The sequence below is a fragment of the Temnothorax curvispinosus genome, unplaced genomic scaffold (genome assembly GCF_003070985.1).
Source record: "Temnothorax curvispinosus isolate PA1 unplaced genomic scaffold, ASM307098v1 QBEX01015766.1, whole genome shotgun sequence".
Classification (NCBI taxonomy): Eukaryota; Metazoa; Arthropoda; class Insecta; order Hymenoptera; family Formicidae; genus Temnothorax; species Temnothorax curvispinosus.
In genome coordinates, this window is record NW_020225546.1 from 242159 (window position 1) to 267697 (window position 25539).

The 25539-nt window shown below is 41.2% G+C and overlaps 2 protein-coding genes across 13 annotated transcripts in view; both read right to left on the reverse strand.

Annotated features, from left to right (window-relative positions):
• The window catches only part of LOC112466022 (multidrug resistance protein homolog 49), a 52258-nt gene extending 45817 nt beyond the window's left edge, over nt 1-6441 (reverse strand). For 3 of the 5 annotated variants that reach the window (XM_025033870.1, XM_025033875.1, XM_025033868.1), the window contains exon 1: nt 6249-6441. The gene's annotated coding sequence lies outside the window, so the exon portion shown is untranslated. Of the gene's footprint in view, nt 1-2561; nt 2747-6248 lie in introns of those variants that run through there. The other 2 variants (XM_025033871.1, XM_025033869.1) reach the window with 1 other exon arrangement.
• A 9203-nt stretch (nt 6442-15644) lies between these two features.
• Nucleotides 15645-25539, reverse strand: part of LOC112466034 (ATP-binding cassette sub-family A member 13) — a 35403-nt gene continuing 25508 nt past the window's right edge. For 7 of the 8 annotated variants that reach the window (XM_025033902.1, XM_025033904.1, XM_025033899.1 and 4 more), the window contains 8 exons: nt 25325-25525; nt 24608-24788; nt 24409-24521; nt 23509-24334; nt 23084-23232; nt 22807-22989; nt 21332-21575; nt 15645-16732 (listed from right to left, as the gene is read on the reverse strand). In XM_025033902.1, coding sequence (XP_024889670.1) covers nt 16604-16732; nt 21332-21575; nt 22807-22989; nt 23084-23232; nt 23509-24334; nt 24409-24521; nt 24608-24788; nt 25325-25525 — 2026 coding nt within the window. In that variant the 3' untranslated portion in view covers nt 15645-16603. The remainder of the gene's footprint in view (nt 16733-21331; nt 21576-22806; nt 22990-23083; nt 23233-23508; nt 24335-24408; nt 24522-24607; nt 24789-25324; nt 25526-25539) is intronic. The other variant, XM_025033901.1, reaches the window with a different exon arrangement.

The window sequence follows — 25539 nt, forward strand, 5'->3', positions numbered from 1 at the left end:
TTTCTGGTCCCCATTGTGGTGTGCGAGTCGCGCCGCGCGTTCTTTGCTATCAATCATCTCCGTCGCTGCCGTTACTCGCCACCTCGGGACTGTATTCCGAACTTTTGCGCCATCCCGCGCGCGAAGAAGCGAAGAAGAGGTCGACGAGTCTTCGATGATTCCTCCTTTGCGCGAATTTCGCTTCTTCCGCTTGTTCCTTCTCCTCTCTCACTCTCTTTTCCTCCCCCGATTCCCTCCCCGTCGCAAACAAGAATTCCGCAAACGCCCCCGGGGTCCGTGAAATACGTGAGAGATGCGCGCCTAGACACGCCGGGGATCTTTTCGTGAGAAAATGCAGAGCGCAGCGATTCCTCCTCTTTATCTCGAGATATCTCGGTTAAACATCGCGACCGAGAAATCTCGTCGGACAGACGAAACACACCGCGACATTCTCCGCATTTTCAATTTTTGTCGCCGCGTCGCGCCATCCGTTCCGGCTTACGGCATTGTTGATCGTTTCTCTTCCGGATGTTGGCGAGTATTAAGTAAAGTCTCGCGAGCGGAATCTCTCCACGAAATCCAACTGGACCGGGAAGACGTCGCGAAAAGTCTCTCGAGAGATCTCTCGCGAAGAGCGCATTGTTTATATTCTCGAGTTAACATTCTCACGCTCTATACGTTTGCTATATTGCACTTAAATAAAACTCGTTAATTCCGATTTCATATAAGTGATCGTTCCTGCGACAAAATTCTATATGTGATCAGCAGGTGGCTCGTACGTATAGCCCTTTAATCATCATTCTTTCGTCACAAAGACCCAGGCTTGATCCTGGAAACGGACAATATATTATCGGATAAAAAACGGACGATATTATCAGATAAAAATGGAGGAAGCTGCGGTGGTGAAACTCATAATGCTCGTCAACGGGTTAAAGAAATGGACGGAACGCAGGATATTGCCGGATCGTCATATTCCCCCTTCAATAAAAGTATCCTATCAGCGTCTCCGTAACCCTGGCGCATTTTCTCATCGCGACGATATCTCGTAGAAACGCGGAGGGCAAGATGATGAGCTCCGTTCTCTCTCGCCCCTTTCAATCCTTTTACTGAAAGAGATATACGTACGCCACCATACGTGAAGACGGGACAAAGCATCGAACGTCTTACCAAAAAAAATCATGCTGCAGATGATATTTTATTCCCAAATTTATGCGGACTATATCGAGATGATAGCTGTCTATTTTTTACAAAATTTCCTTAATTTAAGAAATAGCCTTTTTAAATTATTCAATATAAATATTAAATATTCAATTTCAAACATTTTTTTTAATCTAGGAAATCTAATTTTGCAGATAACGGGTAAGCAGGCTTTATTGCGAAAAATAGAATTGAAATTGGCACATATTCGATAAAATTCTATTTAATCGTTACTTTTTTTGCTTTGTATGTTTGATTCTCATCATTCTTCCTGCTACATGGTTATTAATATTGCATTAATGGCAACGGGTATCAATTTTAAGGTTTAATAAGATTACGGATAATGAAGCTAATAAGTAGCGAAACTTCATTAATTATTAAGATTATCGATTTATATCAATTGCTATCTTCTATTATCTATTTATTAATTATGAAATTTATTTCCTCTATACAGAGAATTCTCCGTATTGAATTATTTTCTGTATTTTCGGTGAGATACGTAATATAAAATATTAACGGGGCGTTTTATGTAACATCGATAAGGCTATATAACCGTAATATTTACATTCCTTTGAAATGTTTCAGAGACAGAGGAGTGTTGTTTGCGCTTGTCCATGAGCACACACCTTAATAGCTTTGTGACACATCCACATCGTAGTGTTCTTATCATTGTCATTGGCATATTATATATATGTATATATATATTTAATAGATACATAATTATGATTATGATTGAAATTTGAAGAATGCGTTAATGAAGGTGAACGATGTTCCTTGTGTATAACATACTGGAGCGTTATTACATAGCACCCTAAACATTGTTAACTAATATCGATCAATATCAATAGAAAACTAAGAATGTGATATCAGAAGTTGCAAATGAGCTAGCTGTCAATCACAATCTAGAACTACAGACGAGATTTATATATCTACTTATTTCTATACTATTTAAATATACTATATATATCTTTGAAAAAAGGAATGAAGAGAGCAAGTAAATTGATCAAATTAATCATTTACACATTGCAACAAAAGTCACGAAATATCTCAGAAAATGTATACCGTTTATTATAAATTTTATAAAAAAGTTACAAGCCAATCATTTTTTGACTTTATCATACTTTGATAATTCTAGCGTTAGTCTAGTGTTAACACATCTGAAGAGCAGAATCGTTTTTCTTTTACAATTTTGTTTTAATATTTATTTATATTTTGTATTTAAGAGCATACTCAGAAATCGACTCTGAAGTGGTTAAAGAACGAATTCGCAGAGGCAAAGTGCCTCCATTCCTTTCACAATGCCCCGAGCTCAATTACATCGTGTCTCAGTATTATGAGATCCGCGATGTCCATGTCAATATCGTAAAGATATAAAAATACGATACCGTAAAAGAATCCCTAGTGCGATATCGGTTATCAGTCCGTGGAAATATCGCGGATTCACTCGCACCTGCCGGGATACCTATATCAGCCGCCGCGATCGATAACTCGTTCTGAAGAATTCCCCATGGTTTCGGACGCGAAGACGAGAGGACGAAAACTGAAACCCAAAGTTCCGGCGGCGGCGGCGAATCCGAGTCGCGCGAACGCACAGGTCTGACTGGATTGTTCGGCCGGCCGATTCTCTGCCAACTTGTTTTCTGGTTGCCACTTAGGCATATATAGATCGCCGAATTATATACAGCTCGCCCTTCCTCGCATATACTGCGGTAAGCCTACGGCACGCCGTTACAACACGCTCGGCGGGGTGTCCGACGGATCGATACTTTCGAGATTACCCACGCTAATTGCAAGTCCAAGGCCTAAGATGAAATATGTACGGTCGAAACGGTTCTTTTCGCGACTTCAAACGTACAACGAGCTCTTTGTTCTTTTTTTTTTCTTATAATAATTATGGATAACGAGTGTATATCTCGAAAGGTGAAAATAGTCGTTGGTTTTAGCCAGTTAGAATATTATTTTGTTGCAAGAGGGCGACTCAACGATAATTACGTTGGCGAAACGTAGGGTGTCGATCGCGCGAAATTCTGGCTACCGCTATCAAAGCTCGCTTATCGGGGCGCTCGTCGGGCCTATGGCGTCGACGGGACGCTGTAAAATCGATATCGTTCTGAGAAAGCCGGGCGTTGCGTCATATAATCGATATAATCCAGCCAGCAGGAGAGCAAAGCCGGAGCGCTGTCAAAAGCATCCGAGTACACGTCGGTCGGCCGCGGATTACAGCAGATTCAATAAGATCCTCGACTTCCCTAAGCACACGCGACACATACATCGCGCGTTTCCCCTGGAGATCTCGAAAGGGGCCAACTACCGGGCGTCAGATCCGGAAGGAAGGCACGGCGAACGGGACAAGACGCGCGCGATAGACGTCGGGGAAACGTCACGTAGCGACGGGCTTCCTTTCGATTCCGAAAATCCTCCTCTTTGGCATGCGTCGTCTTTCGGTAATACGATGTCGCTCGACCGCACGATCTCAGACGCATTTTTTCGACGCTAATAGAGACGAAAAAAGCGCGCTGCCCGACGCGACGAGGGAGAAAAACCGCGCGTTACGTCCGACCGCGACGAGTTTTTCGCGAAACACGTTGAAAGTTGCATAAACAGCAGTCCGCGACCATTCGCGATTGATATTTGAACGCGATCGTCGAACACAACGCGGTAAAAGCGCGCTCGATTACACGCGACAAGGTATAAAACAAATTCGTTTGGCGGCTCGTTTTTACGAAGTTTTCCCCGCCCACGCGGGCAACCGCATTTTCCGATGAAGCCTACAGTGTGAAAAATGCGTTTGCCCTCTGTAAATACGCGACCGAAATTAGCCGCCGATGATTTCGAACGCGTTGTTTGAAAAGTCGATCCCAGCTACGAGTCGCGCGGGAAATTAACACCATTACATCGATAATTAATTTCGATTATCAATTATTTATTGACGAAATGACAATCGAGTAAATTTGCATGGAAATTCGTGCAAAAATCAAATTCAAATCAATTCTCGTCGCGCGTGATTTGCTATGCGCATTACCGGCACAATTCGTACCGTCAATTAATTAATATTTGATATCTAACCCAATTAGAAATGCGGTTTCATTAGAAAATATTCGGTTAAACGCGCGCGTTATATGTACAATGCACGGGCGGGAAATTAAATACGATTTACTAATTGAACGATATGTCAATCTGGCACAACGCTGGCGAATATGTGTATGGAAAACTTCTTTCGCTGCAAGAAGCATGAATATAAAACGCCGGTTATCTGGTTTGCGCGGGCTAAAACCGGTGGTCGCTATTTTAAGGCCACGTAACAAGGCGTGAACGTAAAACGTACGTAATGCGACCGTGAAACTAAAACTGGAAGGGGCTATTTCCATATTTTCGCGGAAGTTTCCGTATCCGATGGAAAGCTACATACAGTTAGTCACGGACTATGTTACGCGGTTTAACGGACAAAGGATTAATTATGGTATTATTTCGAGTAATTTGCCATACGTTACTTATTTCCACCAGCAAACTTTTTCTATTTATTTTCTATATTTATTTGAAGACCTATTAAAAAATTGGAACTACGCTAAAAATGAGAAAAATATGAAACCTGAAAATTTCGTCATTGACAATCTTGATTAAATTAAAGCTTGATTAAAATTTAACGGTCTTTATATGAAAATACTAAAATATTTACTTTGAGCAGAGATTTTAGAATCTAAAAATTGTAAATTTTTAATATTTTGTTATATTAAGAATAACGACTTTTTATCATTTTCCAGATAAATAGCGAAATAAAACTTAGCAGTTTCTAAAATTATTTGAAGTTTAATTTAAGATTTATACAACAATATTTTTGCGAACGATGTATCATATGGTATGAAAATATTAATAGACGGAGAATTTTCAATCTAATTAACCTAATTACTTAAGTGAACATTGATTAGTATTTCTACACCACATTCTCTGCCCCCCTTCTCTCTCTCTCAACCTCAACCTCTGTGCCTTCGATCAATAAATTTAAAACCAAAGTGTTCTCGTCGAATATCTACAGACACTTGTAAGTCCATCGACGAATCGTTTCGCACATTCGTCCGATGACACATTTATTTGTTTGATTGAATTTTTTCGCCGCGAGCTGGCCGCTGGCCTTGATTTATTCGCGTGCAACGCGCGCGCTCTGTAGCCTCGGGGTACAACCAGCAAATTTATGGCATACGATTTTCCAGGGTCACGTACGTATATAATCGCGGTCTGACCGACTCACGCCTCCGTCCACTTCCCGATATCGCGCCAGATAATGCCCGCCGATAAGTCTCAGCGACCTGTCGGCATCCGCATTGTCCTCCGCACGCATAAATTCGCATATTTTCCCCCATATTCCATATTCCGTGTGACCCATATTGCAAGGATCACGCGCAGGTAGAAAGAAAATGCAGATTAAATGACTTCCGCCCTGTGGACTCGTATTGATTTTCTCTCCCATCAACAACCTAAAGCTTCTTAGTTTGGCTTACGCGAGAATGGACCGATTGTCGACGCGAAATGGAACAAAATGCATGTTAAGTGACAATTAGCAATTTTATATTTAACAATCTAGTGATATCGCACTCGTTCTGTCCTATATTCCCAAATTTTTTTTATGATACTTTTGATATATATAATATTTTATTTTTAACGGTCTCAAAAGCGAGATTAATTCAGTTTATCAAATTAATCGTTAATCAGAACTCCCAAAGCCAAATGTCGTGTCTAAGCACGTGTTATCTCAGTTGAATTCAGTAGTGAGAATCAATCTAATTAGATGCGCCTTCAATCATCAATTGCTACAGAACACGGAAGGAACATTCGTGTTAATTGAATGGATGCGGTTGCATCAGATACGCATCACGTGCGTGCAACGTTAAATCTAGATTCTAGCGACGAAGAGATCCGTTATGAACGACAAATAAAACGAAAGATCTGCTGCATTATGTTCTACATAATTCTATATAAATTCTACATTAAATAACATTCGCAGGTGCAACAATGAAAGTTATTTTTAACGGTCTACTAAAGTCAAAATCGATTGTCGCCGAGGTTCTCGCACTTACTTTCTTGTACGGAAAGAGCGGAGGGATTCGAGGGTTTTGGTGTCTGGCGTAACTCCTCGCGATAAGGAAATTCTCAGATATAGGAGCCGTCGCGCTTTCTCTATAGGGCTCTTCTGGATTGAAGAAGGACTTCGTCGGTCGAACTGTGCGACAGTTCACTCGACCGACTACGGTTCGACACGTTACGGACAGAAGGCAGTTTTACACTGACCCCTCTGTGCCACTAGAACCTCTATGTATATCACCGTCTACTACGTACATTGCGTGACTGAGTTTGTGTGAGTGCGTATCCGTAGTGACGGTCGCTTACTTACGTCTGTCCGGGTCTTGGTAGACATTAATGCCGAGTTTACACCCAATACACGTCGACAATGACCTGGCAGACCTAGACGCCTTTGTCCGACACGCAGAACTTTCAATATCCTTCTTTTATTTAGATGTTTTTTTTATATGATGATTTAGAAAAAATATATTGTGTGAATTGAATAATTAATTTAATTCTGATCAAGGTTACGACTTCTTAGAAAGATAATAACTACAGTGAAAAAAATGTTTATATTTTATTGGAAAATTAAAAAGATAAGATAATCCAATTTTTCAACTTATTATAAAATTCATTATGTGTGCATCTTGCAATTTCACAAAATTTTAGTAAAAAATAAAATTTACGATTCTTTTTGTCAGATATTTTAAAAGAAACTTAGTTCAGATATTTTGGAATTCTGAAATGAAATGCCGTAAGGAATTTGAAATTTTTTTCGAATAAAAACATCCAAATTATTATCAATAATTATATTAATTTAGAATTGAGTTTTTCTATTATTATGCAGAACGAATGGTTTTGCAGAAGTATATAAAAATTAAGTCAAATACAAATAAAAAATAATTACGTAGGACGCTCAAACATGATGATAATGTTGCAAAAAGTTTTGACATTCTAGCAACTAGCTTGAGCATCTAAAGCCGGGTCTAGGCTTGTATCGTATCACCGTATCATATTATGATATTTTCTTATCAAAATTCGGATATATTAGTTATGATGATATGCCAAGGTCTTTGTTTTCAATCTGTACGGGATACAAATACGTATTGAAAACAAAGACCTTGGCATATCATTATAACCAACATATTCGTATTTTGATAAGAAAATATTATGATACGGTGATTACGATACAAGTCTGGACGCGGCTTAATGTGATTATTTAAATAATTAAGAAAATAATTTTTAAACTTGTATTTAGCTAAATTTTTGAACACTTTAGCAAATCGTTCTTTCCGTACACAGTTGTTTGAACCAAATTGTATACAAACACGATAAAACACATGACGCTAATGGCCTAAAACCAGCGTTTAACTGTACCTACTTGTCTTGATAGCAATGAGGCAATGTTTAAGAAACTCTTGGAGACTAATAGTCAAATAAGCCAGCAGTAAATAACCAAAGATTATATCTAAATACTGTATAAAAACCCCGAGCTACATTCCAAACTGTTAGAAGGAAACATTCAAAAATTCTGTTTTCATCCATTATTTAATTTTATTTTTCTCAAAAAATAATCTGTGAATAAGCGATAATCTTAATTCCGCGAAAACTAGCAAACCGTGAATGTAGAAAATGCGCGAACGAAAGACGTGAATATGGGACAATCGCATTTGCATTAAACGTTGATGGTTTTCCAAGTGCAGGGAAATTTCTTCATTGATTAAAGGGTTATTTGTAGTGAAAGGCCAATTACATTATGAGAATAAACATTCTACCGAGCAACATCTACTACAATTCTTTCCTTACGCTGAGCTTATTGCATAGAATGCGTTCAGAAACTTAAAGGGAAGAATACGCATGGTTTGCTGTTTGCAACTAGTTTCTTACGTAATGTCATACATTCTCACTGATGAAATTTTAAGAACGGAAGAGCGCGGTTCTTTTCCGTGGAAGATCTTTCGCGTTCAGTCGGAGAACAATGAAAAATTGATAAATCTGCTTGGAAGAAGACTACACCGAAATACTTGGGGAATTATTCCTTCGGATATGATTCTCCAAGTATCACGTCGCTCGAAAAATCGATATCAAGAGCGCCGTTCCTTAACGGGATTTCTCGCATCTAACAGAATTTCCCGTGTCTTTTCAATTACCGCCACGATCTCGACGAGACGCTCGATCTTTCCTTCCGTCATGCCTTCCTTCTAACGACGGTGGAAGTCTCCAAAACTCGCGGAATCCTCCAGCCGACGCGCGCGTAATTTGCATACGATTAATCTTGATCAACGGCGGCGGCGGCGGCTGCGGCACCCTCGTCCGAGGAATGCCTCGTCTTCGTCCTTGATCCAGCGGGAATCGGGTTAAATGGCGAACGCGCCTACCGAGGCCATGATGGATCGTTACGTCTTGGCGAACCGAGGCTGCGCCAAGATGAATTCGGCATGGCGGAATCGATCTAATTAAGCACACGCACGGTCGCGCGTGGAACAAGACGTGTCGGGAGGATGCGAACTGATTGAATTGAGGTATGCAGATTTGCGTCAACAGAATATTCCGAATTGCGTCGCGCTCCGACAACGGGGCCGCGTTATTGTGTCGCGGATTGCGACAATACGATCGTCTATAAAATCACATAAGCTTACGTCTTTTCCCTATAATTTGTCTCTCGTGCGAATTTTCTTGATTTTAAATTGATAGTCGCGATTGATCGCGCGTGTCTTCCGACAGTGAAAGAATGAATTGGTATAACGCTCCAACTTTATATTGTACCTACTGACGCGGAACAATTGATTTTCTTTTTTATTTAACAGAATATTATTGCGCATAACGGAAGTTCCAAGTTACATCACGTGTTTATCCAGCCAGATGAGTGAGTTACATAACTTAGACTTATGGAAGATGGATTGCCGCGTCTCAGCGAGACGTTATATTATCTCAGAACGGATTTAGTTGCGGGAATCGATCTAATTAGATACGCCTTCATCAATTGCTACGAGACAAGGAGCATTCGTGTTGATTGAACCGAGGTGGTGAACAGATTTGCGTTATGTACGCGCGCAGCGTTAAATCTAATCTCGCAAAAACGTCGCTCGTTCGCTCGCAAACTTCGTGGAAGGGAGTTTCCATACGTTACATTTCTGTCTACGATATTATATACTTAATAGTTTCTCAGAAAGCCGAGAATATATAATTATTATGCACGCGCAAAGTACTTCTACGTCTATTATTCCTTTTTTCGTTTCCACATTTCTATGTTCGTTCGATATTAAAGCCATAAATTGATATTCGCGGGAATATCAGCTCGTATGATCCGCAAATAGAAATTTGCAGCATACACGGTATATAATCATTGTTTATTTGGCGCGCGGCGGGCACGCGCGCAACCCGATCGTTGCTATCTTCGATACTTGCATCTCCCCCTTTTTTTTTCGTGCTCGTTACCGACGCACTCGATATTATTATGGTTCAGAGAACCAAAAAGCAAAAAACTCGAAATTTCCATTGTTAATGACGCGAGAGCATCCCGTCCGACGTGTTATCGTTATCTTCCGCCAGACTGTAAGCTCGCTACTGGATAAGCGAACGAATTTAATCGCGTATCTCTGAATTTTCCGCGCGATAAAACTCGCCTCGTCCGACCCCTTCTCCCCCATCGACGTAGTGAATATTTAATTACCAAAAATAAACCGTTTCGAACCAATCTATCTTGTTATTAAAAAAGCAATTGTGTATTTTAACTTTCTCATAAAATAATAACGCCATTATTTTATGTATTAATCCCGGGAATATATACATCATTATTGAGAGAAATATTTTTTCTTTATCTTAATAAAAGAATGTTAAGTGAGAACTTTATTAAAAGGAAATTATTTTTGCATTGGGAAACTTTATCATTTATTATTATTATATATTTTAGATTTATGATAATACTTAAAGTCGATAGAAAGAAGCTTCTAAAATCTATATCGATATCCAAGAAAGTAATTTAGAAACTTCGATAATAGTGTTTATACTTATCACTTTTCTATTATTCTTTTATCAGATAATTTTAAAGTTATCTTCTAACTATGCCCTTTTGCTCGGTTTTCGAACATATACGTTTAACAATAAGTTCTCCTTTTAATCGAACACAATTCTTTTACTATATTTGTTCCAAATTATGGTTTAAGTCTTAAGAAAATCTTATCGCACGAGAGTATCTCGTATTTTAAATGTGAGTTCGAGCAAACTCTCTGGAACGCGAGGAGCAGCAGATTTAATGTGCCCCCGATTGTGTATTCCGAGGGAATAAAACAACGCGACGCGAGATATCTCGTATTCCTTGCCTCTTTTATCAGCAAAGCTCATTGAGATACAAAAACTATCCTATTCATTCAGTATTATCCGGTTCAGGCATGAAGAGCTTAATTTCGCCGACGATTGATCCCGAATCTCCATGTCGAGTGGGATCTCATCAAAACCGCGATCGCGGGCAGGGCCCCACCGCACCGAATCCTCGGAGGGATTAACCCTCTCGATTTATTTCGACCGATCTAACTCACTCTCCGGCCGGAGAGGAATCTTCGCGGAGACACTTGAGGGACGTGATGCTGATAAAGGATCTCCATTTCGCCAGTGGAGACCCTCCTGTAACCGGTAGCGGTACTCGCGAGCTCTCTCGAGTTACCGGGGGGAGGGGGGAGGAGGTTATCTCGGCCGTGTTCCCGTGAATGCGCATTGTCCGCATTGTGTTGCCCGATGATTGCCGAGCTAAGGATACCGCAGGCAGGATGCTGGGGGAGATCGCAGTCGCGTGACGCGCGTCGTCATTTATCTCGCGCGGAATTTCAGATATTTCCCGAGACGCGCGCGATTATTGCGAGACAAGCGGTGTGTAATTAACACGAGCGTCCCGGAATAAACGTACGGAAGGGTTCGTGCACGCCGCGCATCGACGACCGATCCGCCGATTAATCACGCCAATTATAGTGGAATCGCTTCCGCTCCGATAATATCGGCAAACTGTTGAGCCCGATTACGCGCGACGTTTAGACGCGAATTGCAAAATTTTCCTCCCGGAGGGACGCCGTAATCGTCCGATGCCGCACACGCGACACGTTGAGATACCTCTCCCGCGCAAATCGCGTATACGAACGTCTGCCGCGGATATAATTACGCTAACAAGCCGGAACACCGTTGGTAACAGACGCGGCGGGCGCGCGCTCGTTTAATCCTCGCGGAATCACAGTCGGCGCGTTCTCCGCGCTTCACAAAAGATTTTCGAGTACGTTTGCACAACCGGTGTTGCTTACCGCCTTTCGTTGCCTGCTCGACGGCCCAAAGTAAGCGGCGCATATTCCGCCGACGTCGTCGTCGCGCGCATCTGCGAATGACAGCAGTTGTTTCCCCAAGTTTATCCGAAGCTGCGGAACGTATTCGGCCTCTTAATTCGCTCGTCTACCAACGTCGGAGGAAGCGAGAGAAGACACGTACGATAATCGCCACGTGTATCCACGGCAAAGCCGCCAGGCGAGACGGTCTCGTACGTGAGCCTCTCTCTCTCGCTCTCTCGCTTTCTTCCCTTCGTTAGCTAAATTTATTCCATTATCATGCCGATGCGGTTTAAGTGACTTAAGGCAAGCGAAACAGAAATGTGTGGAAAAATTTAATCACGTCAAAGCAAAGTTTCCGAAAGAGGATTAAATTATTTGCAACGTAGCTGGATATAAAGTAAATAAAATGATTAGGTAAACTTTACAGCGCATACTGAAATAATAAAAGCATCACAAAATATAGATAAAGAAGCGTGATAATAATAATAAAATAAAACAAAATATTAAATCGACATTTATGTCGAATTTGTGCGAATGTTCCATTAAATTTTGTTCTCTGTGTTATAATAAAACGGAGGATCTCGTTAATGTAAGAATGGTATTGCGGATCGCGAAAATCCCTCACGAAGCGAAGTCCGTGCGAAACGCGAAGTAGGAATCGGGACTGCTGCGCCGGAAAGCTCTAAATTTATCGCCAATAGCTTCCTAGGTGCGCGAAAAGCTATCTTTGATCTCTCTCGCACTGATTTATAGATCCCACTTTAATATAGCGAAAAGGGGCGAAAATCGACTCGCGAGAAATAGGAAGAGAAATAGGATTCTTCTGTATTTCGTTTATACTTCACGCCAAACGTATTAACGCCAAAACACAATCTTTTTTTTTCCCTTCTTTCGCGAAATGCCCAGAATCGTTAACCGGAAACAAATCCCTCGTTGTGGAATAATTGACCGCGATTCATTTTCTTTCCGTGCCACGAGCAGTGATCCTGCCCTGGGGGGGACAAAGTTAAATGCCGTATCGGGCAAAATTACGGCAACTTAATCTCCGTCTTAATTTCTTTTTTCCTGCAACCGCGCCCTTTTGCGCCCAGCGCAAAAACTTCCGGACATTCCGGACACGTAGACGATTGGACTAAACTTCTCTTTAATACGTTTCGTGGCCGCGAATATATGCCGCTCTAAGAAAATGTTAAAAACATTCTCTCGCGGACTGTCTCTCGTTTCCTTATATAACAGTCGTAATTACATCCTTAATTCGAATAAAATGTTGTTCACTCAGGGCGGTATAATTTACGAGGCTATACTTCAGCTCTCGTTTCTGACCTCTCAAAATTTATTTACTTTATTTTCGTATTTATCAACTTGCTTCGTCGTTTCAACGTTTCCGATTACATTTACTTTTTTCATGATACTCCTAACCGTAAATGATCGATAAATGCTTGATAAATGATACACAACTTTGTTTGAGTCATTTGATTCCGCAGTTTCATATGCCGTTCTTGATCCGGAAATAATAATGGTCAAATCACATTTAAACCGGCGGGAAACATGATTAATTACGATCTCACAGAATTTTATATAATAATGTACATGCGCATGCTAGATATTTTATTATACATATATTTCAAATATATTTCAAATTAAATAAAATAGATGGAAAGGCAAAAGGTTAAAATTGCCTTTATCAGGGTCTAATAAATACAATTTATTTGAAAAAGAATATTTCGATTTTGTGTTTCAGATCAAGCCGGACGGTGGACGTTGTGCTGCATACCGTTCAAAATGATGAGTTTTACGGTGGTAGACATATATATGGAATGTATATAAATATAAAAAATTGAAAATTTGTTCTGGTTTTATATAATTTTTCAGATATAAAGTTATATACATAAACTTATTTTACCATTCAAGTATTTTCTATTCTATCCATTTCTAAAACTACATTTTTTCGTTACGGAAAATTAAACACAGTCCAGAACTAAATATTCGTAGCCCGTTCAAGAAAATAGAAAATCTATCAGATGTTACATTCACATATCTATCATTTTAAATTAAAATAAATAATTAGCACTTACCTGTACGATACGTAACAGAATGCCTCCCAAAGTACTCTTTTCTCATGTTCTTCCGTTGCATTCACACTTAATACGATCATACGTATGCTAATCGCGAGGTGGTTCCTGACTCCTGATATCAAGCAAGACGCGTTCCCGCAAAGTACATGCTAAATATTACGGTAACTTAAATAATTCCTATTCATAATTGCGCGTCGACTCTGTGTAAGACGAGTAATATCTAGCGCGAAAATACCCGCTTCGATATATACTCATCGTTTGCAAATCGTTGATCGGAAGAGTTAATTATTCCCGCGAGCCGATAGTCTTTCATCGTTTGTAAAATATTACTGTGTTTCGTAAAATATTAACTAAAGATGTACTTGACGCAAGGCACTACCACGTCGACTAATAATAAAACCTCGCGCCGCTATACTTGTGTACTCGAGCTAGTGTCGGCTAGTGAATAATAGTGCGGTGACCTTACGTAACCAGCGCGTCGTCGTAACATTGTTTTGCCACCGTTACGAAACATTTAATGCCTTGTAAAGTTTATTTTACGTTTAAAATACGTCGAATATTTTCTTCAATGTGTCGCGGCCATTTACGGCGCTCGTCATTACTTGAATTGCCCAAACCGACATAGTGTGTGTGACTCACTATCAGTACTCTCCACTTGATTGTAAGTACATTGCATTCTAATCTTGATATTAGAAAAGAAAATTCAGAACACAATGCATATCGTTAAGGAAATAATAATCGTAGATATCCTAGCGGAACGATAATTTACATTTTCCATTCCCTATCGCTTTGATCTTTATGTTGAGTGAATAAAACGCAATTATCACGTTAATATCAATTTATCGCCGCCGCGAACTATTTAATACACACAATATCGCATTTTACACATTTTAAATCTGCAAATTTACGTGATTAATAATGATAATACAAATATTTCGCGCTTCTGATATTCGTTTTTATTCGCAATTCTCTCTTTTCATGAATAAAAATTAATGAAGAACACGGAACAATTTCGATGCGTTTCAGCAGTTCGTTGCGTGAAGTAACGTTTTCGATTTATTATATATCTCAAATGGTATAAATATTAATTAATTCGTTGCTTTTTATTACTGCTCACATTTCATACGAAATACAAAAACGTTTGATAAATATAATCAAATGATGTTCGAATAGAAATTCGCAATTAAAATGTATAAATACTAAATAATTTCAATAAAACTTCATACCATAGCGAATCCGAGATGATATGAAACAATGTATCAGAAAGTCGTGAATTTTTTTGAAACTTATTTAACCCGTAATTTATTGAATTTTTTATTGTTGCTTTTTCCCTCAATAACATTTGAGTCTCAACGCTATCGTTATCTCGTTCCCGTTAATGAAAAATTCTATTCCAAGCGAAACTTTATATTTGAAGTTTGGACAATTCGGGACGTGTACCTACCCCGTATACGTATTCCATTCTGAAAGCACGTGCTTTCATCCCCTTCGATCGCTCTTTGCCTTCGATCCGCGGCAATAAATTCCATCGTCTCGCGCTTTATTGTTGCGCCTCCTTTCAATTTTTACGCCATTCGCGAACGCGTAAACATCGATCTTCGTGTTTCTATGAGTCGATGTCGCATCGTCAAGCGCGACAAATAAAAGCCCTGGGCTTGTACATATGGGCACGATTCTCGCCGGCAATATTTAACCAGTCAGTTCGGGTGTGTCAAACGTATACTCGTCGATAATCGCCTTCGGCGAAAATTGATGGGAGAGGTATCGTCGCCCGTGGGATTCTCTGTTTTCGAAATTGCAATGTCGGGGCCACGGCAAAATATGAACGAAAACGAAGCAAAACGCGGACGTACGAGTGGTCGTCTCTCCTATACCCGATAAAATTGATTTACCCTTATGTCTACACGTTTTTAATTAAACAAACAATTACATTATTTGCGCGCGTATTCACTTAATGGAAATTTTAATAAATTTACATAATTATTTAATAAATTTCTCCATATTGAGTGGCATACAATTATTTCTCGAGTATATTTAGCTATGTAATATATTTGTCAACGTGTATAATTGTATATCGATTATATAAAATATTTCGATTGTAATATAGGCAGCGGCATTAGATCAGTTGGCATGTGAAAAGATATTGATGTCTAATATTCCGTTATAATTGCTCGAGCGATATTTATCGACAGCTTACTTAATACAAAATATTGTGTAAAATAGACGGGCCGCTAATAATTATAGCGATACGATGGAATACTGTCACAATTATTCGAAATACTATAAAATTAATGTAATTATCAATATTTTTTAATGATTTTACTGATACTTGCAATCTTCGCTAAAGGAATACGAAATGTTTCTAGTTAATTCAATTCCCTCACCAATCACCCTCACCAATCACCCTTACCAGCCACTCGATATTTTTCTCGCTCTTACAAATATACATTGTTTAAATAAATCATGCATTGATTCCCAACACGGGCGTCCACTCTGTCAGCAGCGAAGAATATCTGTTGCTAAAACCCTACTTATACATATTCCTTAATTTTCTAATTCTAAAAACGTACTTACACACATTTACACTCTATTAAAAAGAGACTAATAATTCTAGAATTATTGCTAAATCATAATTGCCAGGAAAATATGATATTTACAAATTAAATCCGAGATTGAGTCGAAGCTGTTTCGTCGCGAATTCTTTTCTGAGACCCGGCCTAAAAAATGGATCTTTTCTCTCGGAGAAAACCATGTAAGAAAATCACAAGATTCCTTTTTTTTTTTTTTAAACTCGTAAGAATCGCGCGTTTTGCCGTGGCGTCGAACGTAAAGGCAAACTATCACAGTAATCGCCACGAAAATGCGCGCCGCTGGAGTACGACGAACAGGAGAGGCTTTACCGAGTGAAAACGTAAAACTTCAAATAATTCTGCGCGTCTAGTTGAAGCGAAACGCTTCCGAAGCTTAGCCTAATTAAACGGCACACGTTCAAAACGTGTCCATGTGAATGGTATCCATGCTGGAGTACATGTTGGGCACGCTGTTCCTGCTGCCCTGGCCGAAGACAGCCACGTCGACGGCCTCGTCGTCCAGCTCCTCCGAGAAAGTCACCAGGACCTGCACATTCCACAGCAGATTATGTGACGCGTAATCCGCGGACTAATTATCATAAAAAATCAACTCGGCCGCTGTGAAAAGAAAGGACGAAAGAATTTTAACGCGTTAGACTTTATAATGGAATGTGTCCCGTATCCTCTTGGAATTAAAGTTCCAACGGCAAGTGAACTGACGAAAACTTTATTCGTAATATTAGTTTTTCGACGGATAATTTTATTTTTCTTCGTAACAAGTGTCTGCAACATTTGGAGGTACTTCCATGGAACGCGCAATTTTGCTTTGCCGATCAAACCTCGCGTAACACTCGCGCCTGCAATTATCGCGGCTGCGAGTCGCAAAACTGAAGTTCCACCGAGAACTGGGTGCAAACTTTGGGTCGTTGCGTCGCTGCAGTTTCGTGCGTGCTTCGCGTTGAAACACGTTCTCGCAACGACGATGGGCGAACGGCGGGCGGTGGGCGGCAGGACGAAGGGCTTTACTTGCAACGAAGACCCATAAAAATCTCAAAACTTTCCCGACCGGCCAAGTTCGCCCCCGGTTTACATACAAACACACCGCGATACTGCAAAAAATTCCCACTTTGTTTGCGAGATCGCCGTACCGTCTTTGCGTCACGGTGAGAAATGCATTTACATAATGTCCTGACGCCGCGGGTAAACTTGGAACGATCTTTTTCTTGGAAAATATACGGGCCGAGCTGGCTATCGTTAGATAGCTTGATATTAAAAATTTACCGTTTGTGATTGTATTGTATTGTGATTGTATTGTGATTGTATTATTACAAGAGAAACAAGTTGAGCGCCTAAGGCGAAAAAAATTGCCAAGTATTATTAATAATACAATGAAGTGTGCATTAATATTATTTGCATGAAATACAAATTTTAAATGCGCAATTACTTCTGAATTATTGTAATATTTCTTGATAGAATACAAAATAATATGAGTAATTTAATTTGCCAAAAGTTTTAATTCTAGTTCTCAATAATTTGATGAATTTATTCTTTAGCATTGTGGCAACCACCATTTTTTCAATTTTGCTCCCAAATAAAATTCGTACTGACAATTGTTAATTTTAGATTTTATTTACGTAAGTGCCCTTGATTTTCCGAAGGATGAGTGCACGCGGTTGCGAAACTCTTAGAAGAAGACTTCCGCGCAGATCATTTTCTGTGGTATTGCGGTAAGCAAGTTCTTAGATTCGACCCGACCCAGTTTACTACCGTACTTAGAACTTAATTTATATTCCGAACCGCGCTAACTTGAGCTGTTGCTATTGTCGTTACTCGAGAAGCTTACAAAACAACGGGGGTTCATGGCAGCCCTTAATGTTCGCATGGACCAAGTTTCAAGAAACGGGGATGAATACGTGACGCAAGTTTGTATTTAATGACGATTTAAATACGCTCAGGAGAGGGCGGATGACAGTGTTTTCCGGCGCGGAAACGGTGAGCGTAAACTTCTCTTCTCGCTAGTAACAATTAGCAATGATAATCCCGAAAGAGTTCTCCGAATTCGAAGAAGAACGAAATGCAATTGTGCGGTAAATTGTCGCATGCGTCAATATTTTCAGAATGAACCAATTACGTAGAAATTGCAAAACGTCGCGGGCTGATAGATCGTTCGCATTATTGGTTGAAAAGGTGATTCTATTTCTGATGACAAAAAGATTCCATAAAACCACTTCTTCGTTTCAAGTAGTGAATTTCTCACACTTTGCCAACGCGCCGCCTTATAAGTGATCAATTAAGCTCCCATTATTCATCGCATTCGATAACGCTCCTCTTGAAATTTCTCGCACGTCTTAATTCACTCTCACAGTGGATATTGATATTTTATTCGCGAGCGTTCTTGTCTCAATCTCCCAATGGATTATATTACATTTGCGAAATCTATTATTGTCCGAATCCTTCGTCAAATTTTTAATAATAGCTTATAATGATCGTCGCATTAGTGAAATGTAAGAAAAAAGTAAACAAATTTTTAGAAGTGCATTATTTGCTGCAATTCACGTTTCTCATTCCACGAAATAAAAATCGCACCTTTTTCATCGGGATCGATCGATCACTCAACGCAACGATTTCAATTCCCGCCTTCCCTCAAGCGCCGAAGGTTCATTTCGATCTGGAACCGCTTCTTAGAATTTTCAGACGCCGTAGAACTGTGAAGAATAGTTGGAAATGGATCGCGCACACACTTTTCAGGACCGTAAGATCTACATACCCGTATACCGGCGATTTCGTTGTCGCGCAACTCACCGTTGCGTAATTTACGATCGTCGCTCGCAACCAAGTCGCGAAACACTGAATAATGTATTGTCGAAAAGAGTTGCAAAACGAGTGAAAAAAAAATCTTTATCGTTAATGCCGTTTCTCCATAACTTCATGTTATTTCGAGGATTTTTTTTGCACGTCTGGTGATGCAATAAATTCCTAATTCGCATTCGTATATAGCACAATAAAGTTCACGATGCGCGAGTGAAATAGACCCCGCTACATTATTCCAGCGCGTAAATCGGAATGGATAGGAAACAGCTGTGAATAGTTTTACGGCGTAAATATAAAATAGTGCTTTCGCTGTAAAGTTTTATTTAAATCCTGTTTCATTATTCTTAGCCGGACAACGGTTTATATAAAACTTGAATTTGAGAAAAACAAAGCGAGGAGATTACAAGCTTTATGTGCCGTCGTAATGACCATTTTTTTTTTAAAGCTCGTATCACGCCGTCGCCGGAAATTCTCCTCGCGCGCTCGCACAACTGAATTTTTTGCAATTTTCAGATTTTTATCCGGTCGGATGCGGCGCGTACAATTTGCGAAAATAATTAATAACGACGTAATATTGTGACGTTACTCCTCGTGCGTGAGGGCGTGTTAATTAAAGCTAACGTCTTCGTACGACCTATGAAGATTTATATATAAGAAGTTTTTTAATTAGCCTCAAAATTAAAATTTTTCTTTATTAACCGGCTTATGCAAATGCGAGTCGGGGACCGCTTTGCGCGCGGTAAATTTCTCAAAGAGTCGCGAAGAGCCGGCGGAAGTTCGGCGGTAAGACGGTGGCTACGCGAAATGCAAATTTCAGCGTCCGGCTGCCCCGCGTGCATCCCTCCGCGTGCAAATACATCCTCTCCCGGCGCGCCGCCCTCGCCTCGCCGCGACAAACGGACACATTGGACATAATTTGTCCGTCCGTAAGTCGGACACGCAAGCCACTCAATTACACGACAGTTGCGTCGCTTTTAAAAAATTTTATTCCGGGTTAAAAACGCGAGAGAAAAAGCGCGGCACGTTTTGCGAGCGTCCGTAAGTTCACGGATATCGGGGAGAGAGAGAAAGAGAGAAAGAGAGCAACAGAAAGAGAAAGAGAGATAGGACGGCCTATGTGCAATTTCGTTTAAGCTTAGTTGCACACTCTGGATTTACTGGAATGACACGCGAGGACAGAGATTCGAACGGGACGGCAAAAAAATTCTTCACGCACACGGCAACGCGGTGGGCGTCGCGCAAACGTGAAAGAAAGCTACCGGCGCGTCATGTGATTTTAATTTCATTGCAGTTAATTTAATTGCGCCTCAATTGCATCGTTCCGACGCGTTCGCGGCGAATAATGACGTTAAATACGCGACTCGAGAAATGCGCGCGGAAGGGACTTCGGCGCTTTGATGTGCATTTACCGTCGCGCTGACTTGCATATAATACGCCAACAATATGCATTTACCGAGAAACGTTCGCAATTCGCTCGCATTGAAGCGAGCGTGGAAGACAATCGTTATTGCAACGCACGACGCGCAAGGGCTTCGAATGCAGAGCGGAATGCGGGAAAGCATATCGTGTGCATAAGATTTATACTCGACAATTTCGACAAGATTCGGGCTTCATTATTCAGATGGTGAATTATTTCAGGGAGAGGGGGAAGAATCTCTCTCGAAAGAGAGAGAGAGAGAGAGAGAGAGGGGAAAGGGGAGGCGGTTAATTAACAACAGTTTTCGCAGGGAGGGAGAAGAAAGGGTTGGTACAGCGCGTTATATAGCTATCCGGAAAGCATTTAGGCGAGCTTAGAGGCAACCAGCCGGTGTGGGCAAATTTCCCGCCTCTCTGCAGCTTGTAAACCATCGCGGGGATGTATGTAAGCGAACTACGAGACGGGGCGGATCCATTAATATCCGTCAGGATCGGTGGGACGAAAACGGCGGATCGTCTTTGGACGACAGGAAGAGGTACTGTGCGCCGCGCCGCGGCGGTGCATCATCTGCTGAAGACAAGCCCTTAGAATATCGCGCCGCCGATGCGTATTCACCTCCGGATGCTCACCCGGAAGGTCACGTTGCAAGAATTAAATATCGCGCTCGTGAATTCTCGGCAAGTGTACGTCTATCTTAAATACTTTAGACTTCGCGTACCGCAGCACGATTTCAGAAATGATAATATATGCGGGGATCGACGTTGACGTAATTTCACGTACGACGACAATAGCGTGCTTCAATCTCGGGAGCACGTTCGAGATAATACGTTGTAAAGCTTCACGAGAGACGGGACATTTGAAAATCAAAATTGATAAGAATTCCACGAAACGCTGTATCGTTGAATTGGATTCACTGACCTGATCCAGCGAGCTCTGTGTGAGTGTGTAGTCCGTGGCCTTAAGCTCCTCCGCCAGGAGCTTCAGCATGCTGAAGCTCACACTGAGCGCCATGTCCTGACTCCGTGGTAGCAAAAGCCGAGCAGCCGTTGCTTGCTTCGAAGAGATGATCGCCTGCGGCAGATATTTCAGGATAACCCTCCTAAGATCCGTGGCGGAAACTGGCTGGCCAAATCTCAGGAAGGCGATGTATCCTTCGCCGAATCTAAAAGTCAAATCGGTTTTACAGTTCTCAAGGCGACGCACGTTTCAATTGGCACTTGAATTAACTATGATGGCCGTGCAATAAAGAAATCGCAATGCAAAAATTATTCTGGAGCGCAAGAACGTGTTCTAAAGATCGCAGCGGTCGTAAGAGAGAGAAACCGGTTTTATTAGCATTCTTAAATTTACGATTTATTCACTTTGCTCGTTGCCTTCGATCGCGGGGGACGCGGATCTATATTTCAAACTCGGTCTGGACGAAGGACACAGGGGGGGGGGGAGACTGGCTTTTACTGCGCTCTCTATACCGTAACAAAGTGCATTCGCCATTCTTTATCATTCAACGTACTTCTCCGCAACATACGAGAGCGGATTGCAGGATAGGTTACTAACGTAGACAGGACCATATCGTAAATTCTACCCTCGATGGCGAGAAACACTGCGGGAAGGAAAGAATCGGTATGGTAAGGAGATGAAAGAGGGATCCCCTTCCCCCCCCCCCGAGGGCACTTTAGGACCTTAGCAGTTAAATATTTTTCGTATGCTACGTTATTATTCCGAATAAATCATGACACGTTTAATATAGATTCCTTTTTGCACATTTAATCGATTTCAGTCAGATTTCAGTTAGAATAACTAACCAAAAAGACTGGCTTTGTTGTCTCATTACCGATAATGTCGAGTAAGATTTATTTTTGTTACACTATTTTTAAGAAATCAAAGTCAGCGAAAAGGTTAACCTTCTTAAACGTAAGAGCATTGTCATCGCGAGAGAAGTTAGATTTAATTAAATCCTCCGGCGGTCTAATTAAATGCGTTGTGGTAACTCCTAAAAATTTTTTTTGATTAAATTACTAAGGGAAAAATATTTGTGGGTTTAAGCCGGTGACCTCGTACCGGCCACCTAATGAACCACAACCATCGGTTCTTTCCCACGCCACGTTTCCACTGTATCGCCTTAACTTCTCTCAAGAGGATTATTCAACGAGATGAGATGATATAAAGATAAGAGATTTCAATTGAAGAATACATTCGTTAAGCTACGGGACCATAAGGATCCGTCGTAAGTTCACCAGTCGGGTCGGAGAAAAGGATTGCAAACAGAAACGGAAAATCAGAACTGATAAAAGCGCCGGAGCTTTCTGTGCACGGTTTATGAGTCTGCTGGGAAATATCCGAGGGTTAAAAGAGACGCGCTATTCTACGAAAAAGAAAGTTTGATGTAATCTTACTTGTGCTTCAAATGCTGCGGCGTTCCTATACACCTGAGACCGGCTCTGGCGAGGATGCCCACCCTCGTGCAAAGGTTTTCGCATTCGGCGACGCTATGCGACGTTAATATGACGCATCCCTGACTCCTCGTCACTTGTCTCACGGCTCTGGCCACGAGACTCTTCGTCGCGGGATCCATTCCGCTAATACACACAAGCGAATAACAATATTAACGGAAGTAACTCTTTGCGCGAGATTAACAATCGTTTAACGTAGTTGTAAAATTATGCCAAGTACCTCGTGGGCTCGTCCATGAGAACTACTGCGGCAGGAACCATGACGCTTATTGCGGCGCACAGCTTCCTTTTGTTACCGCCGCTGAGACCGGAGACCCTTCTATGAGCATACTTGAGTAGATCGAACCTCTTCAGCGTTATCTCCACAGCCTGAAATAATAAATGAAATTCCTGGTATTCTCCAATTCCGAGCTTTTGCGCCTGCAAATTTAACTCTTAAAACTTCTGCAGCTCTGAGACAAAAGAATTTAGGAAAGCTTACAAGAATATCTTCAACAATGCTTCTCTAAAATATAACACAAATAAAATATAGATATTAATTTAAAAATTCTATCAAGTTTTGATCAACAGAGTGGAGTTTCAATCAAAAATTATATATTTATGTGTACATGTATTTCTCTTTAGGTCCATTTATTTTTCATCTACCTTAGGAACGTTGCTCAACCCGCAGACTTCACCGTGAATCGTCAAACACTGGTGGGGTGTGAGGAATCCGTCCAGGGCATCACTCTGCGGGCAGTAGCCGACTTCGCCATTACACAACGGTCTCCCGCCAATCTCTTCCTCCTTCAGAATAATCTTCCCGGCCGTAGGAATGATTTCCGTTGTCAGCATCTTGAATGTCGTGCTTTTTCCGGCCCCGTTCACCCCCAGGAGACCGAAGCACTTCCCGGCCTGTACGCCGAAACTTAAATTTTGCACGGCGACATTTGTCCCGTACACGCTCTTGTATTCCTTCCTCAGTTTTATGGTCTTCAGGGTGTCGTCAACCATTCCCGTCTCAACTCTCAGTCTCTCCCTGGCAACGTCCTCGTCTTCCTGCACCGCCTCGTAACCGATCTTCCGCTGCCTCAGGTTAGGCAGGACTCGACACTCGATTATCAGATTCAGCACGAATAGAATCGCCCCGATTACAAACAGGTAGACGTAATGGAAGCCGAGGAGATCCCAGCCGAGCGGGGACTTGTAAGTGTCCATGTGAAATCTTTGCAACAATTCGGCGGTGATGTCGTTCTTCGTGATCTCGACTAACCCGTCGCCGAGGGTATATTGCGGGAAGATCATTAGAATGTAATGTAGGATGTTCCGCGCGTCTTCGGCCGTTTTACTTCTGCCCAGGATGTCGAGGACTAAAATAGTCGCTAGGGAAGCCACGCCTATGAAGGTGTTTACGCAGAAGAGCACCATGTTGGACAGGCTCGAGTCGTCGAACGCTTTTTCGGCTAGATGCGAAAACGGTAACGCCGCCCATCTAACGTGATAAATATTTTAAAGATATTTACGTTATATCAATTTTATAGCAGTCAATTAAACGCGAATGCTTACGCGAACATAATTAACAGAAGACAGACACCGGCCAGATTATCTTTCGCAACGTAGGCTGATAAACCAAAGATCTCGAAAACAATTACCGCTAGGCAGATAGAACAAATGAATACCTAAAAAAAGAAATGATAATATTTGAGATCGTATTAAAAGATTATTTGCTTTTAGCATATTGAAGAAATTTCTGCTAATAACTCACTATGAAATCCCAAATTAAAATTGTCGTCCAGTACGTGATAGGATGAACTCCAGCCAAATAAAGTATTCTCTTTTCCTCTGACAATCGTTCTCTGACTATCTCCTTCGCTCCCTGAGCTCCAACCAAACTGAAAGCTATCAAAAGTACCAACGCTATGCCGACGTCCGACACATGTTGCAATCTGAAGAAATAAAATATAACGAAATGAAATTTCTGAATTTCTGTTCCTGAAATGACGTTTAAACGATACGATCCAATTGCTGTAAAAATTTACGGAACGATTTAAAGAACGATTGTGCGGGTATACTTCTACAATACACACGTATTTGATTTTATTAAACATGAAAAACAAACGAAAGTATCGTTCGTGATTTGACGATACAAGTAGAATTTTGCAATGTAACGTTGAAACATGCGCCCCGAGCGTCAAACTATCGCTGCATGAATACCGAATGATGCGGTACGTTAATTAAAAGTAAACGAAACCGTCTACGCCGTCTATGGATATTTCGCTCGTCGATCCTTTTGGGTTCAAAAGCCTCGAACCGCGCGCAAACGTCTTCGCTTATCCATTTGATCCGGAATCCGCCCGCATCCCATCGCGTAAAATTTTGTAGTTAATTAATCCCGCAGGCGCGCAAACGATTGCGTAACGAGAAATATCTGCGACAAAGATTTTTCCCGCGATTTGTCGCGACATTAGAGGTAAACGCTTACAGTGTCGTTCGATTCAGCTGATCGCTCGATAGCTTCAAGGGGTGATTGAGTGTGGTTAAGTGTCCTCGCACCCCGGATGCTCGCAGGATTGCCTCGTTGAGAGCGTTCAGATACGCCGGCATCGAATGGTGACCTTTATTATTGTACCAAACGATAAAAAGGGGATCCTCCTTGGAGTGCGTCAGAGACCACCCGCCGTATCTACGAGTCGCGTA